The sequence below is a fragment of the Pongo pygmaeus genome, chromosome 1, assembly GCF_028885625.2.
Source record: "Pongo pygmaeus isolate AG05252 chromosome 1, NHGRI_mPonPyg2-v2.0_pri, whole genome shotgun sequence".
NCBI classification, from domain to species: domain Eukaryota; kingdom Metazoa; phylum Chordata; class Mammalia; order Primates; family Hominidae; genus Pongo; species Pongo pygmaeus.
This window is the reverse complement of record NC_072373.2, coordinates 63,383,422-63,400,091: the sequence shown is the minus strand read 5'-3', so window position 1 is coordinate 63,400,091 and position 16,670 is coordinate 63,383,422. Positions and strand designations below refer to the sequence as shown.

The window sequence follows — 16,670 nt, the reverse complement described above, 5'->3', positions numbered from 1 at the left end:
TCTTAAACAAATAATTCTATGAATGCAGAAAGACGTACTAGGATTTTTAATCAATATTATTTTAAGGTAAAATTAGATATAGCATAAATGCCCAATATCAGTAAATGGGCTTAAAAATTTGAGGTTAATCTATGCAATAGAAAATAATGGATTTTCAAGTCAGACTCCGTCTGTTCAAATTCCAGATCTAGTATGCTGCTAAAAATAGGGATACAAAGGTAGAATTACTTACTCCCTTAAGGAGCTCCCTGACCAACTAGTAGGTAGGGTTCACAGATAACTATGATATAAGACTATGTGATAAAATCCATGGGAAAACTACACCAAAGCCCTGTCGGAGTTCAGAGATCAAAGGATCAGAGAAGGCAGCTTCCTCAAGCTGCCTTTGAAGTATCCAGTAGGTTGAGACACGTAGAAATATAAGAAAAAGTCAGTTTCAGTCTAGGGAGCACCCTGAGTAAAGACATAGAGTTAGAAAGCTTAGGATGTGTATAGAAAACAGTTTATAGCCTCATTTGACACTGCTTTTCAAGTAGTTTTTGACAAATATTTGAATTACTTGAGGAAAAGTAGTGTCAAATGAGAGTATAAACATCAGATTGGCCAGATCCTAGAAAGTCTGAAATATCGATCTAAATTAAAACTTCATTTTATTTAGCTGCTGGTGGGATGCCATTGAAAAAATATTTCAGTCTTTGATCTCCTGAGAAAAGGGTTTATTTATCGATGTAGCTAAAGGATGTTGTTATCAGATAGTTTTATTTATAAAGTAGTTTTAAGGTGAAAAGCTAAGGACACACTAAGCAGACAGTTTCTCAAACAGAAAGGATTGCATATAATGCCAATTTGTTAGCTAATACTATATTTCTATTTTTAGGTATCCAGAATGCTACCAGGGGGACTTTTAGTTCTTGGAGTATTTATTATTACTACTTTAGAACTGGCAAATGATTTTCAAAATGCCCTGCGTAGAGTAAGTTTGATATATCGAAAATTCTTAATGAAATCAGTTATATGTTATTTTTATTGATTATGAGTATGTATAATGATTCTAGGCATATTTAAATTTGTTTTCCATAATTATTTTTGTTGGGGTTACATTGAAAAAGCTTTTGTCACTCAATTGCTTGGATATCTTGACTGTAAAAAATGTTTATATTTTTAAAAACTACACATTTTATTTATTTACTTATTGTTTCCATGGGTAATTTTATTCTTTATTTAGTGCACTACCCAAACCAGGGCTATCATCAGCCCATATGGCGTTTCGTACAAATTTGAAAAAACTATTCTTTCCTCAAGTTAAAAAGTTAAATTATTTATTTCTCAATAATAACCATGACTAATGACAGTAATTCCATGTAAATTATGCAAGCAAATAATTCATTATAAAATATTGAAAAATTCAAATGATTAATTATAATAAGAACTCAAAGTCACTTGGATCTAATAATTTGTTGTAAAAAAAGACATCTTTGTGGAAGTAAAATTCTTTTTGACAGAAGAGCTACATATTTTAAAATATCTTTATTTTAGAGATAATTTCTGACTGTTAGGAAACAAATTATAATGCTTTAACAGTTTTTCTTATGCAATAGCAGTATTCTGTCACAGCTTCCATTTAGTACCTAGTGATTACTGTAACATGAAATTAATAGGTGCTGAAATTCTTTTCCTTCTTGTCAATTCTCCCGAGATCTTGAGAGTAAAACATAAACAATCAGATTATTCCTGGACACAATATCTATCAGGAATCTCCTGTGTTTATTGCTTAATTACTGCACCAGCGAATTGGGTAACGTAGTGTAAAAGTAAATGTGAAGGTCCATATGCTGTTTTCCCTTAAACCCAAACCCAAGGTAAATTCTGTGTAGCCAGCTCTTTTAGCATTCAGGATCCACGTGAACTTTTTGAAGGGTATTTCATACCCCAAAAGAGGGGGGACCTTAAAATCTTGAGACATATAAAACCCAATCCCAACAGTATACCAGAAAAACATTTTTTAGGTAAAAAATGTGCAGCTGAGAACTTCAGATGTTACAGATTTTTTCAGTCTTGTAACCTGTCCTGTCAGATGTCCCAGCCTCAAGCCTTTGATATTTGCACCTAAGGGAGTAAGGGGAGAAAATGGAGATATTTTCCTCCCTGCTAAATTGTTTAACCCTCTGCCAATTTTTCCATCTTAAATAAATTTACCTTGTTCACAATTGTTCGTTCCCTTTGGCATTTTGAAATTTAACCTAAATCTATGCGTATTTAATAGCATTGATTGTGCAACCTTTTGTGGCTGGTGCTGAATTGAGGGGGTTGAATGTGGGCCCAGTGCTAGAGAGATATAGCCAGGCCCACTTTCCTTGCTTTTGTATCTTTTGTTCCTAAAAAGTATATTAAACTTTAGAAATGCTTTATCTCTGAAATTACTGAGTTTCAGTTATCTAATTGTTTTCCACTGGCTACATTGACAAACACTAGAAGAAACAGCCTTATAAAACTTGTCAGTGTCACCCATTATTGTTAAGGACTTTATTCATCATATTACATTAATATTGTGTTTCCAGAAGAATTTCTTTTTATATTATGAAGAAAGTTGTGCATCCTCTGATGATTGTTTGTTTTTAGCTTACAGACCATGTGAATTAGGTTACAGATTAGATGTCTCTCTGCACATTATTGTTAGAAAGCTTAGAGCGAAATGTATTACCACCCTTTATATCAAGTATGCATTTTTATAATTCTTATTTCTGACACAAATTTATCTCACTATTCTACTTTAACTTTGAATTTATGTTATTACTGTATTTTATATGTTGTTATATATTGCCTTAAGTCTTGTGTGACATTTAAATAAGAAATGCTAAATGGGTGACATACTTGATTTCTTTAGTTAAAATCACTTGTCATTTCTCATTCTAATTAAAGTCTCTGTTCTATAGTTTATATAAATTCTAGTTGCCCCAAATTAATTTTTCGTGTCCAGTTAATCTCTAATGATAGTGAATTACATTTTTTTATTTAAACCCAATTTTTCTGTAATTTCCTAAAAGGAATTCAAAAAGGTTAGTAATTAGCTCTAGTCTTTAATTTGAAGAAGAGAAAAATTAATGGTGGCACACACCTGTAGTCCCAGTTACTTGGGAAGCTGAGGTGAGAGAATTGCTTGAGCCCAGGTGTTGAAGGCCAGCTTGAGCAACATAGTGAGACCCCTTCTCCAATAAATAAAGAATCATGGAATTTTAAAGCTAAATGAGAGTTAGGGACATTATAATTGCCTATTTCAACACTCACTTTTTTTTTTCATTTTGCATTCAATTAGTGTGTATTTTTCTCTCTTTCAGCTAATGTTTGCTGTGGAAAAGTCTATAAATAGAAAGAGATTGTGGAATTTCACAGAGGAGGAAGTCTCAGAACGAGTGACACTTCACATTTGTGCTTCTACAAAAAAGTATCTTTTGTTCAGTTTATGGTTTAAAAGTACAAAGTACCAAAATAATATTCTTGCAAGGTTTTTTCGCTATTTATTTAAATCATCATTTAAAAAATAGGCATAGTTTTGTAAGATTTTTCTGTAAATAACATGGAATTAGAGCTACCAATAATAATAATAGCAATAATGGTTGTTAATCATGTCCCAAGGTCATAAAAAGCTTGAGATCTGAAATATGAAAGACTCAGGATTCTGAATTTTTTACCAGCTATCTGCCCCTGTACATCCAAGCACAGCAGATTCCCTAACTGATAAATGCCTAACTGATGGCTTAGGCAAAGTAATGTTTTTATTACGTTAAAGTTCTCACCTCCAGTTTCTATAGATAAGGATGTACAATTCAAAGCACAGGTGCACAGAGCTGGGTGGTATAGGACATCGGAGAAATTCTTATGTCTTTGGCTAAGATGAAATGACACTAAAAGCCAGTTACACGACCTCTTTACCTTCTCTTGTCTATACCTTGCCAGGGCAAGGGTACCTCCCAAGCAAGGGTCAGCCTCACCAAAGGAGTGACACAATCCATGGACTTCCAAAGACAGAATTTTAAAAGTGACCATTCCTGCAGAAGCAGGGCTTTTTTTTTTTTTTTTTGAAACAAAAACAACAACAAAAAAATCTTTAGTATTTAACTGCAAAGTTTCATATACAAGCCCTTTAATACAATAAATAGTCTCAGGTTTGACCTCATATAAAACAGTGGTACTTTTTGTTATGGAGAGTGTATATTTGAGCAGAATCTCACGAGTGCTTTGATTCTATTTATTGCAATTAGCGGGATTCATAAAAGGTAGGAAATGATTTTCAAGCACTGCAAGTACTATAGTGACAGCAGTTTATATGTATGACTATATATACACATATGTATACATAGGCACACATGTATACATAGGCACACATATGTACATATATGTACGCATATCTTTAAAGTGTTATGATTTTGTAAGAACTTTTGGAATGCGTGCATTTTTTAGTTTCTTTTTTGATAGTTTATATTCTTTGAGTTATCAATAATGCCTTTTTTGGTTATTTTTGTCCTTAATTAGTGAAGAATATTTTGTCGAACTTATGATATCCATGATCCAAAGGTAAGAAATTTACTCTTTAAAGATTTTTCTGTGTCACAAAGTATTTTCAATCAAAATTCAGCTTTTATTTAGTTTTAATAATTTCCATTGCCATCACTTCCTACTGATGTCTACAAACAACTGTAGTTTTTATTTTGAAATATGATTAATTTTATTACAGATAAGGAAAACTTTTTTGTGTGTGACAAGGTCTCACTCTGTTGCCCAAGCTAGAGTGCAGTGATGCAGTCATAGCTTACTGCAGCCTCCACCTCTTGGGCTCGAGGGATCCTCCCACCTCAGCCTCCTGAGTAGCTGACACTACAGATGTGCACCACTGCACCTAGCTAATTATTTTTGTTTTTTGTTTTTTGTTTTTTTTTGATAGAGATAGAGTTTCACCATGTTACTCATGTTTGTCTTGAACTTCTGGGCTCAAGTGATCTGCCTGCCTTCGCTTCCCAAAGTGCTGAGATTATGGGCTTCAGCCACCACGCCCAGCCAACTTTTTAAAAAATTGTTAAAATATCTTTGTTAGTCTCCTCCTACCTTGTTTGTGTATTTAGTTTTATATTTGAGAGGCTGGTAGTAAAAGTGACTGAGGACTTTTGGTAGCTGCACTGCCTATTGAACAAGCTATGTGTATTCAGCAAAACCCAGACTAGCACTTTGCTAATGCATCTAAAAGGGTTGTGAAAAAGTAACTTTGCAGTGTCGTTAGCAAGGATGGGACAGAAGGGAGAATGCCTGCCACCCAGGAGTTGCTCAGTGATTATTTGCTTCACATCAGAATCTTCAGTATTGATACTGTTGAAGCTAGAGGATCAAAGGACCTTTCAGAATTCTAAACATGGAAATTTCTGATTCTTTTTCTGCCTACCATTGGGAGGAGAAGTGTTGCCAAGGATGTATTGAAGAGTACTGAACTTAACACATGCTTTATTTTGTGTTTAGTTCAACCTATAGTCTTTTGATCAAGGGTTTAGCCGTATATGTTAGATATCAGCTTGTATGAGTTATTTAGGTTGTATATTTAATAATGTTTTGTTGATCCGTATATTTTATCTAGACTACATCATAGTTATTTTTCTCTCTTCTCCACTGCTAGAGTTCAGCAAGACCAGCAGATTGGAAGTATCAAAGTGGATTATCATCCTCATGGCTTTCTTTAGAGTGTACAGTTCACATTAATATTCACATCCCACTTTCTGCTACTTCTGTCAGCTATACTCTGGAGAAAAATACAAAGGTACCAGTGTAAAATGAATTTTCTTCAGTGATTGCTGAGTGAACAGTCTGCTTTTTTTCTGCTTACATGTGTCATTCATTTTACAATCCTCAAAAATTACATTCTGCTTATAATAAGGTTGTTATGTGAGTGAGTAACTTATTACCACAGCCCAATTAGAAATTTTTAGAAATGGAACAATGTCATAATACTAGTGTATTCAGTTTAATAATAACTAATAATTTAGTTATTAAACTAAATACACTAGTACTTATTAGGTGCCGATTAAGTATTATTATGTGCTTTGTCATTAAACTAAATATACCAGTATTCATTAACATGTGTAAAATGTAATTAATGTAAGAAGCTATACTGTTTGGACTTTTAGCTTTCTCTTGGTACTTAGGTTTTTTTGTCTTCCTTTTTCCAGTTCTTTTTTGTATTTCTATACCATTCTTTTATTTTTATCTTATTTCTCTTCATTTTTCCCATTGAAGATGTCAAATAGAGCTTTTTTTTTTTTTAATGTTTTAGACTTATATTATTTGAGGGTTTTTTCTCACTTTTGTTTTTTAAAGGTAATGGGCATTAAATTTTATTTAACTGGTCATTTACTTAATAACCTCCTGAGTCTGTGACATAAATGTTATTCTGGGATAAAGATCAGAAAAAAACTATATTATTAAATATGATAAGGTATCAAGAATGGGGGGTATACTTTTTTTTTAATTTGTGAAACTAGATTTAAATGCTGCATTAATGAGATTTAGGGATTTTAATATTTCAATTTATTAGGTGGAACAAAGTAGATTATAGGAAGTTTAATTGAGATGGCATTGTATCTGAAAGATTTCCATGTTGTGTTTCTGTTAAGAATGGACTTACACGCTGGGCCAAGGAAATAGAAAATGGTGTTTATTTGATTAATGGACAAGTTAAAGATGAAGATTGTGACCTATTAGAAGGACAGGTAAGTTAAGAGAAAATCATCTTATTAAATTGTTAGTGCTTAAGGAAAAATAAAAGATGACTTATTTTTAGTCCTTGCCTACAAGAAAACTGATTTCATCTACCTCTCATTTCTAATTTCTTTTAAAGTAAAAGGCAAATGTTTTTCTTAGAAAAACAACCTCATTAAAAAGTAGGCAGAGGACATGAACAGACACTTTTCAAAAGAAGACATACATGCAGCCAAGAATCGTATGAAAAAAGCTCAGCATTACTGATCATTAGAGAAATGCAAATGAAAACCACAGTGAGATACCATCTCACACCAGTCAGAATGGCTGTTATTAAAAAGTCAAAAAATAACAGATGCTGGCAAGGCTGCAGAGAAAAAGGAATGCTTATAAACGGTTGGTGGGAGTATAAATAAGTTCAACCATTGTGGAAGGCAGTGTGTTGATTCCTCAAAGACCTAAAAACAGAGATACCATTTGACCCAGCAATCCTATTACTGGCTATACACTCAAAGGAATATAAATTGTTTTATTGTAAAGACATATGCATGCATTATGTTCATTGCAGCACTATCCACAATAGCAAAGACATGGAATCAACGTAAATGCCCATCAATGATAGACTGGATAATGAAAATGTGGTATATATACACCATGGAATACTGTGCAGCCATAAAAACAGAATGAGATCATGTCCTTTGCAGGAACATAGATGGAGCTGGAGGCCATTATCCTTAGAAAACTAATGCAGGGGCCAGGCATGGTGGCTCACGCCTGTAATCCCAGCACTTTGGGGGGCCGAGGTGGGCAGATCACTTGAGGTCAGGAGTTCAAGACCAGCCTGGTCAGCATGGTGAAACCCTGTCTCTACTAAAAATACAAAAGTTAGCCGGGTGTGGTGGCAGGTGCCTGTAATCACAAGCTACTCGGGGTGCTGAGGCAGAAGAATGGCTTGAACCTGGGAGGTGGAGGTTGCATTGAGCCGAGATCGTACCACTGCACTCCAGCCTTTGGCTACAGAGTAAGACTCCATTTCAAAATAAAAGAAAAGGAAAAGAAGAAAACTAACAGAGGAACAGAAAACCAAATACCATATGTTCTGACTTATAAGTGGGAGCTAAATGATGAAAACACATGGACACATAGAGGGGAAAAACACACTGGAAGGAGGGAGAAGGAGAGGATCAGGAAAAATAAATAATGGGTACTAGGTTTAATACCTGGGTGATGAAATAATCCGTATATCAAACCCCCATGACTGAAGTTTATCTATGTAACAAATCTGCACATGTACTCATGAACTTAAAAGTTAATAAGTCCAAGAAAAAAAGAAAGTGATGTAATTGGAATCCCGAAACTTTACAGGAGTGTCATCTGAATTTCATCTGATTTCCAAATTGTAAACTGCTGACCTGCAACCAAAGGCCACATGTTGTTCTGCCCTGATGGCAGTTCAAAAGCTGTGGCCATTATATAAAAGAGGTTTATAGAGGCTTCTAAAGTAGCTTTGACCTGAAGGAGGCGGAACTTTTGTGATCTCTCCCTTTTTAAAGCAGGAATCAGCAAACTTTATGTGAAGAGAAAAATGCTACATATTTAGATTTCACAGGCTGTATTTTTATCTCTACTGTGTAGCATGAAAGCACCTACAGGAGATACATAAGTTAATGATCCTGGTTGCATACCAGTAAAACTTTATTTACAAAGATGAGTGGCAATGTGGGTATTTGCCCACAGGCAGTGGTTTGCCAGTTGTTGCTTTAGAGGAATGAAAGTATGGAATTAATTGTTTTGAAGAGTGCACATTGATACAGAATACATAAAGTAATATCTATATAAAAGGCTAAATTAAAATAATTAAAAGACTTGTTTTTTCTAAGTTACTTAGTATATGTACAATAGTTGATAAGTTGTCTTTTATGTTCTACAGGCTTCACAATTTGGCTTGTTAATTTTTGTGTTTTTTCAGAAAAAATCTAGAGGAAATACTCAAGCAACTAGTCATTCTTTTGATGTCAGAGTGCTAACGCAGTTGGTAAATATTTTAAAATAACACTTACTTAAAATATTTATTAGCATAACCATAATGAAACTGTTTCTGTTTTTATTTTTCTCATTAGAGAATAAAGGGATTTTAGAGCTGTAAGAGACTGTATGAAATGGCTGGTTATAGGAAAGTTATTCCCAAGAAACATCATTTTAATAAAATCTGTTTGGGTTTTTTGCCTCAAGGATATTAAAATTTTAACATCAATAGATAGCAGTTTAAAAAAATATGTACACATACATGCATACATATACATGTATGTATGTGTACATATTTTGTGTTGTAGCTTTTATAGTTAAAGTTGCAATTTTAACAACTTAAAAGATGTGTACACAGAGGTGCAAAGAGTTGTCATATGCTTATTTTGAAGTAGATTTATTAGATTTATACCCCCTGATTTGGTAAAAATCACAAAGTATTAATTAGCAAGTTTTATATTTATGTATGGTTGCTTTAATTTACATGTCTTTTCGAAAATTTAAAAGTTGGATATCTTAAGGAATAAAAAGTTGAAGCCACTAATTATTCCTAAAAATACATGCCTTTGATTTTAATCCTACTTGAAATTATCCTAAAGAACAGACAAGGGTATAAAATAGCACACGTGTGTTTGTAGGAAACTTTATTTCAATATTATACTGGATTTTGAAACAAATACTCTCAGGACTTGTGTTTTTTTGAACTGAATAGAATAGAATTAAAAGCAATTTGTCATTTGAGGATGTTTTAGTTTCTTCTTTTTCTGTGTGTAGCAATAGAGCATTAGTAAATTGTCTTTGGGCATATGCCACTCAATGTGAGTTCTCAATTTCATTTTTCAATACCTTAGAGGTATTTTAGTCTCTGTTTTTCTACTTTGTCTTGATTTTAGAAGTGTCCTTTGTTTTGAGGCTGGCTATTCCACTACTTATGTGCTCTTCACTAGTTAGGCTACTTCATGGTTTATTAAACAATTTGGTTAAGATTATTTTATTAATAGTATAAAATTGTAGTTGGGAGATGTATAGAGTGTGGGAATGTAGAGAGATGAATGGAAGATAATCTCATGAGATAATTTATTATAGTAATAATATTATTGTTATTTTTGAGACGGAGTCTCGCTCTGTCGCCCAGGCTGGAGTGCAGTGGTGCGATCTCGGCTCACTGCAAGCTCTGCCTCCCGGGTTCACGCCATTCTCCTGCCTCAGCCTCCCAAGTAGCTGGGACTACAGGCGCCTGCCACCACGCCTGGCTAATTTTTTGTATTTTCAGTAGAGACAGGGTTTCACTGTGTTAGCCAGGATGGTCTTGATCTCCTGACCACGTGATCCACCCGCCTCGACCTCTCAAAGTGCTGGGATTACAGGCGTGAGCCACCGCGCCCAGCCAGGTGTAGTAATATTATTATATAGTATAATATATTTTTGGCTGTCATCCACCAATCACCTAACTGGAAATTTTGAAGTGACTAATGTACAATAAGTAGTCAGTAAGTACTTATTGCCACTTTTCTCCCAGTTAAGTCTTATTGATTCCTTATTTGTAGTATTAAACTTTTCTTTTATTTTCCATACGGTCCTGCTGTCATTAGCCTTACAACAGTATTATTTTACCTAAACTAACATGAGTAACCCTTAACTGGTCTCTCTCCATCTATACATTCTTGTCCAAAGTGATTGTTTCTCTAAATCCCTTCTACCTTTGTTAGTATATCTCTTGATATACTTTCCATTTATCTACACTATCCTGTTTATACACTCAGATGATCATTTCTGAATCGTAGTTTATGTTCAGTTATTAATTTTTTTCAAGAAGTATTTATTGAGTTTGTACAATGGCCAGACACTGATTATGTTACTCTCCTTGCTCAAAATTTCTTAAGTGTTCTATACTGACTAGTTAGAGAAGTCCAACTCAGGGTTCTTCATAGCCTCAGCATACCTTTTTGTTCTTATTTTCTACCTCTTATTTTCTAGATGTATGCTTGCCATACCTTTAAAACTCTGTATTTCCTGAACTATGTATCATGTCTTTGCTCTTTTCTCTGTCACCCAAACTGTCAAAATCCTATCTGTACATTAAGAACTAGCCCAAATGCCACTACTTGTGTAAGATTTCATTTGGTTCCCATAGAAATGGGGATCTTCTCTTTTTCAAATGCCATGTCAGCATCACAGAAGTTCCCTCACCTATAGGCTGTTTGTCAGCCAGGGTATTCCTAAGTCCAGATAACCAAGAAGAGTTTACATTTGTAGACCCTAACTGGTTTACATTTCCACCTAAAAGGAATGAGTCAGACCTTATATTCTTTAAAACTTTTCCTGGCTGAGCATGATAGCTCATGCCTGTAATCCCAGCACTTTGGGAGGCCTAGGCAGGGTGATGGCTTGAGCCTAGGAGTTCAAGATGAATCTGAGCAACAAGTGAAACCCTGTCTCTACAAAAAAATACAAAACTTAGCTGGGGGTGATGGTGTGTGCCTGTAGTCCCTGCTACTTGGGAGGTGAAGGTGGGAAGATCGATTGAGCCTAGGAGCTTGAGGCCGCAGTGAGCTGTGATAGCATCACTGCAGTCTAGGCTGGATGACAGAACAAGACCCTGTCTCAAACAAAACAAAATAAAACTAACCAACCAACCAAAAAATACCTCTTTTCTTTAATATGTGTGTGTATAGTCTTTAATAGTCTAGTCTATTTTGGAAAACAATGCCATAATTATAGATAGATAGATACATGTATATACACACACATACACATATATTTACATATACTAATATATAAATGTGTTATATGTTAAAAATATATAAATTATATGTTAAATATGTAAAATAGGGCATTCTTTTTAGAGTAGTTTTGTCTACAATAAAAATTTATGGAGTAGATAGGGGAAGCCTGTTACTCCTCCTCCAACCCCACCTTATTGATGTATCAACGAACTCTACATGTGTCATATGGATGCTTATTCCAGACATTGTATCAGCATCGTCACACTGCTGCTTGGTTGGATGATAGCCATTTTTGAATGGACCCAGGACATTTGGAGCTGTGTGGTGTGTGGCAAATTTTTTATCAACAAGTCCTTGACCATGTTAAAGTTTAAATAGTTTAACAACACGTAGAATATTTACATTGCCTTAGACATTGCTTGAATTACACTAGACATCAAATAATGCTCTTTCAATAGCTGTGCATGTAAGTATTCTACTCTTCATTATTTTTCTGCATTTATTCCTGATTGCATAAGCACATAGGCACAAAGCACTTTTCACAAGCTGTATGATTTGACTTTTGTTCTTCAGAATTGATTTTGTCGTTGAATGACTTATACTCCAAGTGTTCTTAGAACATAAATTACTTCCTTACCATTTCCATTTTTTGGTTATTTTTTTGAATCATGATTTTTTGTTTCCATTGTTATTATAGGCCTCTATTACAGATTGAGTGTGCCTTATTTGAAATGCTTAGGACCAGAAGTGTTTTGGGTTTGGGATTTTTTTTAGATTTTGTAATATTTGCAGAATACATGCCAGTTGAGCATCTGTAATCCAAAAATCTAAAATCTTATATGCTCTAATTACCTTTTCCTTTGAGCATCACATTGGTGCTCAATAAGTTTTGGATCTTGGAGCATTCAGGATTTTCAGATTAGGGATGCTCAACCTGTGGTACTTTAACTATTTTGATACTGTCCTTGTTTTTGGCACTTATTAAGATGATGGGGTTGAAAATATATGTGAAACACCTGAAAACCAAACAAAAGCACTGGCATTCCTTAGACTAAAGAGAATGGGACTAGTCTATGAAAGTTTTTGGTTAAATGTGTGTAAATATATGTGTCTGTTAATTGCTTGTAGTTTTTCCATAGTTGTCACATCCCACTTTGTATTTGTTATTGTGAACTTATTTTGCATTGCACAACTTACATCTACTGCATCATATCTTCTTTGTATATCTTTTAATCATCACAGTACTGATGTGAATAATTTGCAAATAATATATTTTTAGGAACATATTGAGTGAATATTGAACCATTTTAGATGGTTATGTTAGAAAAATTTAGATGTAGTTGTGTTTAATTTCAGTATACCTTCAAAATGCCTGGAAAATAATATATAACTTATAAAAACAAATATGAAGGCCTTTAAATAATTTGCGGAGAATAATTTCAAATGCTTGGCTCAGTCAAAACTTTCTTCTCTCTTCATAAAATCGCTAATATAATGTTTAAATATTTCCTGTAGTTAATCATTGTTGGTTATTAGAACTTAAACAGATTTTGTCTTTCAGCTCCTGAATTCAGACCACAGATCCACAGCCACAGTCCAGATATGTAGCGGTTCTGTAAACCTTAAGGGTGCTGTGAAATGCAGAGCTTATATCCACAGCAGTAAACCCAAAGTTAAAGATGCTGTGCAGGTACAGAAAGGAATAACTAGCATACGGAACCATGTTAACTATTAACAAAAACCTAAAATTTTACTGTTTTTTAATCTTACATTTTGTAATTATTAATTTGATTTTAACTGATAATGGCTTATTGTGCAGTCCAAATGTACCATATAATTGGTGTCAAGATTTTCATATGTAGAGTATCTATTTTGTGCCTTTTTAAAAATGATGACTATACAAATTTAGTAAGTGTTCTGCTGTTGTACATATTAGTATCTAATTTGGAACACTGCAGTTATTTTTTTAGATGTGAAATTTTATTCATTTATCTGTTTTTAATTATTTAGATATGGTCTAGGCAAATTTGTCATTAAACTATAAATTTGTTAATAAGTGTGCTAAATAAGTGGAAATAAAACATTGAATGATGTATCAGTTATTTAGTGGGCATGATTGTACCGGAAAGCAAATTATGGTTTTTTGTTAGTTAAATATTGTAAATCTAAAGTATTTTATTTCTTACTGTGTTTTTTGTGTGTTTTTCCCTGTAGGCAGTAAAGAGGGATATATTGAACACAGTTGCTGATCGTTGTGAAATACTATTTGAGGATCTGCTTTTGAATGAAATTCCAGAAAAAAAAGTTATGAGTATAAAATAAGTACTTTTGCATATCTTCGACTGATATAGTAATAAGATATCAAGATATAGCAGATACGTCATCTTTTATAGCTACCTATCTATATTTTCAAACAGTATATCATCTTTTATTATTGGATGAAAATTTTTCAGTTGCTACCCAGATTTTTTTTTTTTTTTTTTTTTTTTTTTTTAAGACAGAGTCTTGCTGTGTTGCCTAGGCTGGGGTGCAGTGGCACAGTCATGGCTCACCTGCAGCCTCAGCCTCTTGGGCTCAAGCAGTCCTCCTACCTCAGCCTCCCTAGTAGGTGGGCCTGCAGGTACATGCCATGATGCCTTGCTAATTTTTGGTATTGTTTTTTTAGAGACAGGGTTTTGCCATGTTGCCCAGGCTGGTCTCAAACTCCTGAACTCAAGTGATCCACTGTCCTTGGCTTCCCGAAGTGCTGGGATTACAGGTGTGAGCCAACATGCTTGGCTCTAGAAAAATGTTTTAGAACACTTTATCAAATTTAGCAAATTTGTCAACAATTAAGAATTTCAGGGAGGATTTTTAAAAAAATTAATTCCAAGTGAACTTCTCCTGCCAGAATGAGTAAACTTTGTTGACATTTTAAAGTTAATATATTTTGTTAATATCTGTATTTTAAATAATTTAGCCATAATCAAAATATTATTTATTAGTCTTAAATACTATATAATAGCTCCTTTAGTAGATACTATTTATATAAACTACACTAGTTTATATGCTTCTCAGCTATTACCCTAACAGACTTCATTAGGTTTAAAAAAGGCTGAGTTACAGTATCTTACCCATTAATAATGATTGCAACTTTTGGGAAACATAGCAATTTATACCATCGCAGTAATCTGTATTAAAAAATTTTTTAATCCAAAGCAAGTTAAAATATTGAGTACACTTTTTTTTTTATTATTATTATACTTTAAGTTTTAGGGTACACGTGCACAATCTGCAGGTTAGTTACATATGTATACATGTGCCATGCTGGTGTGCTGCACCCATTAACTCGTCATTTAGCATTAGGTATATCTCCTAAAGCTATCCCTCCCCCCTCCCCCCTCCCCCTACCCCACAACAGTCCCCAGAGTGTCATGTTCCCCTTCCTGTGTCCATGTGTTCTCATTGTTCAATTCCCACCTATGAGTGAGAATATGCGGTGTTTGGTTTTTTGTTCTTGTGATAGTTCACTGAGAATTATGATTTCCAATTTCATCCATGTCCCTACAAAGGACATGAACTCATCATTTTTTATGTGAGTACACTTTTTAAAGCTACATCATCATCTCCCCATTCTTATTATTCTGATGTTAGTGGATTTGCGATTCACATTTAGATATGTACATAATTGAAACATTCATATTAGCTTCGGGTTCCAGCAATTCTCCTGCCTCAGCTTCCCGAGTAGCTGAGATTACAGGTGCCCACCACCACGCCTGGCTAATTTTTGTATTTTTAGTAGAGACAGGGTTTCATCATGTTGGCCAGGCTGGGCTGGAACTCCTAACCTCAGGTGATCCACCCACCTCGGCCTCCCAAAGTGCTGGGATTATAGGCATGAGCCACCGCGCCCAGCCCACATTAGCTTTTGAAGGGAATATTTTTATGTTCATAGGAAAAAAAGCATAGCTCCTCTATATAACCAACTTCTTTTAGTACTACTGATAGCTAGTATATTAAGTTTGATGGACTAATTATAATCTTTTTTTTATATTCCTAGTATGCTGGGTTCTATGATTGGCAGGTTTAATATTTATCCTTCTCGTAATTCACAACCCTAAAGTTCCATTTGCTAATAATTTATAATTTTGCTGGAACATGAATTTGAATCTTACATGCAACAATTGGATTGAGAGTTTTGGGAGGGCAGTATGTGGGACCTGTTCACATAGTCCATCAGTCTAGCAGCCCCATCTCACTGTGGCTTTGTTTTTGCAATTTGACTTTGAGTTTGTGGTAACTCCTGTGGTGTAAATCATTGCTTCACTTTCTGATCAACAGTGTATATTATAGCTGCATTGCAGGTTTCAGGATTTTCAGGGTATGGGGATGTATCCACCATTATTGTTAAAGATCTACCTTATCAGACACATTAGTACACTCTTCTATTTAAAAATCCTCTGTAAAAGTGGTATTATATGGCTATCCTGGTATTCTTTCATATTGTTAGTACTTTGAAATTTTTGCTGATGTTCAATTAGTAAAATTAATGGCCCCTAACAGCAGTTGTACTGTTCCTTTGTTAAACTTGATACATTTAGAAGTTAATGTTAAAGCCTAATCCTAAACTTTTAAAAGGTGAAAAAGTTTTTACTAGTAATTGGGTGGCCTTGGGACCTGTGTGAAGAGCATAGACTGTAGTTTGGTGGAAAGAGCAAAGACTTTGAAGTTCTCGGATTCTGTGTCTATTCTGCTCCTAGCAGAGTGACCTCAGGCAAATGACTTTATAGGCATTGTCCGTCTGTCTTTTCTTTTCTTTTTTCTTTTCTTTCTTTCTTTCTTTCTCTTTCTTTCTTTCTCTTTCTTTCTTTCTTTCTTTCTCTTTCTTTTCTTTCTTTCTTTTTCTTTCTCTCTCTCTCTCTCCTTCCTTCCTTCCTCTTTCTTTTTCTTTCTCCTTCCTTCTTTGTCTCATCCCGTCCCGTCCCTTCCCTCCCCTCCCCTCCCCTCCCCTCCCTTCCCTCCCCTCCCCTCCCCTCCCCTCCCTTCCCTCCCTCCTTCCCTCTCTTTCTTTCTATGATCACATAGTTTTTGACATTCTTTTAATGTATCACATTATTAATTTTTGTATGTTGGATCATTCTTGAATCTCTGGAGTAAACCCCACTTGATTACGATGTATTATCTTTTTGATGTACTGTTGCA

General features: G+C 34.4%; 1 protein-coding gene across 4 annotated transcripts in view; it reads left to right on the top strand.

The window, feature by feature from the left end:
- ODR4 (odr-4 GPCR localization factor homolog) overlaps nt 1-16,670 on the top strand; it is a 45,288-nt gene that overhangs the window by 9,194 nt on the left and 19,424 nt on the right. For 3 of the 4 annotated variants that reach the window (XM_054450911.2, XM_054450903.2, XM_054450897.2), the window contains exons 4-11: nt 878-973; nt 3,336-3,442; nt 4,536-4,572; nt 5,660-5,800; nt 6,654-6,749; nt 8,708-8,773; nt 13,051-13,179; nt 13,704-13,794. In XM_054450911.2, coding sequence (XP_054306886.1) covers nt 878-973; nt 3,336-3,442; nt 4,536-4,572; nt 5,660-5,800; nt 6,654-6,749; nt 8,708-8,773; nt 13,051-13,179; nt 13,704-13,794 — 763 coding nt within the window. The remainder of the gene's footprint in view (nt 1-877; nt 974-3,335; nt 3,443-4,535; nt 4,573-5,659; nt 5,801-6,653; nt 6,750-8,707; nt 8,774-13,050; nt 13,180-13,703; nt 13,795-16,670) is intronic. The other variant, XM_054450918.2, reaches the window with a different exon arrangement.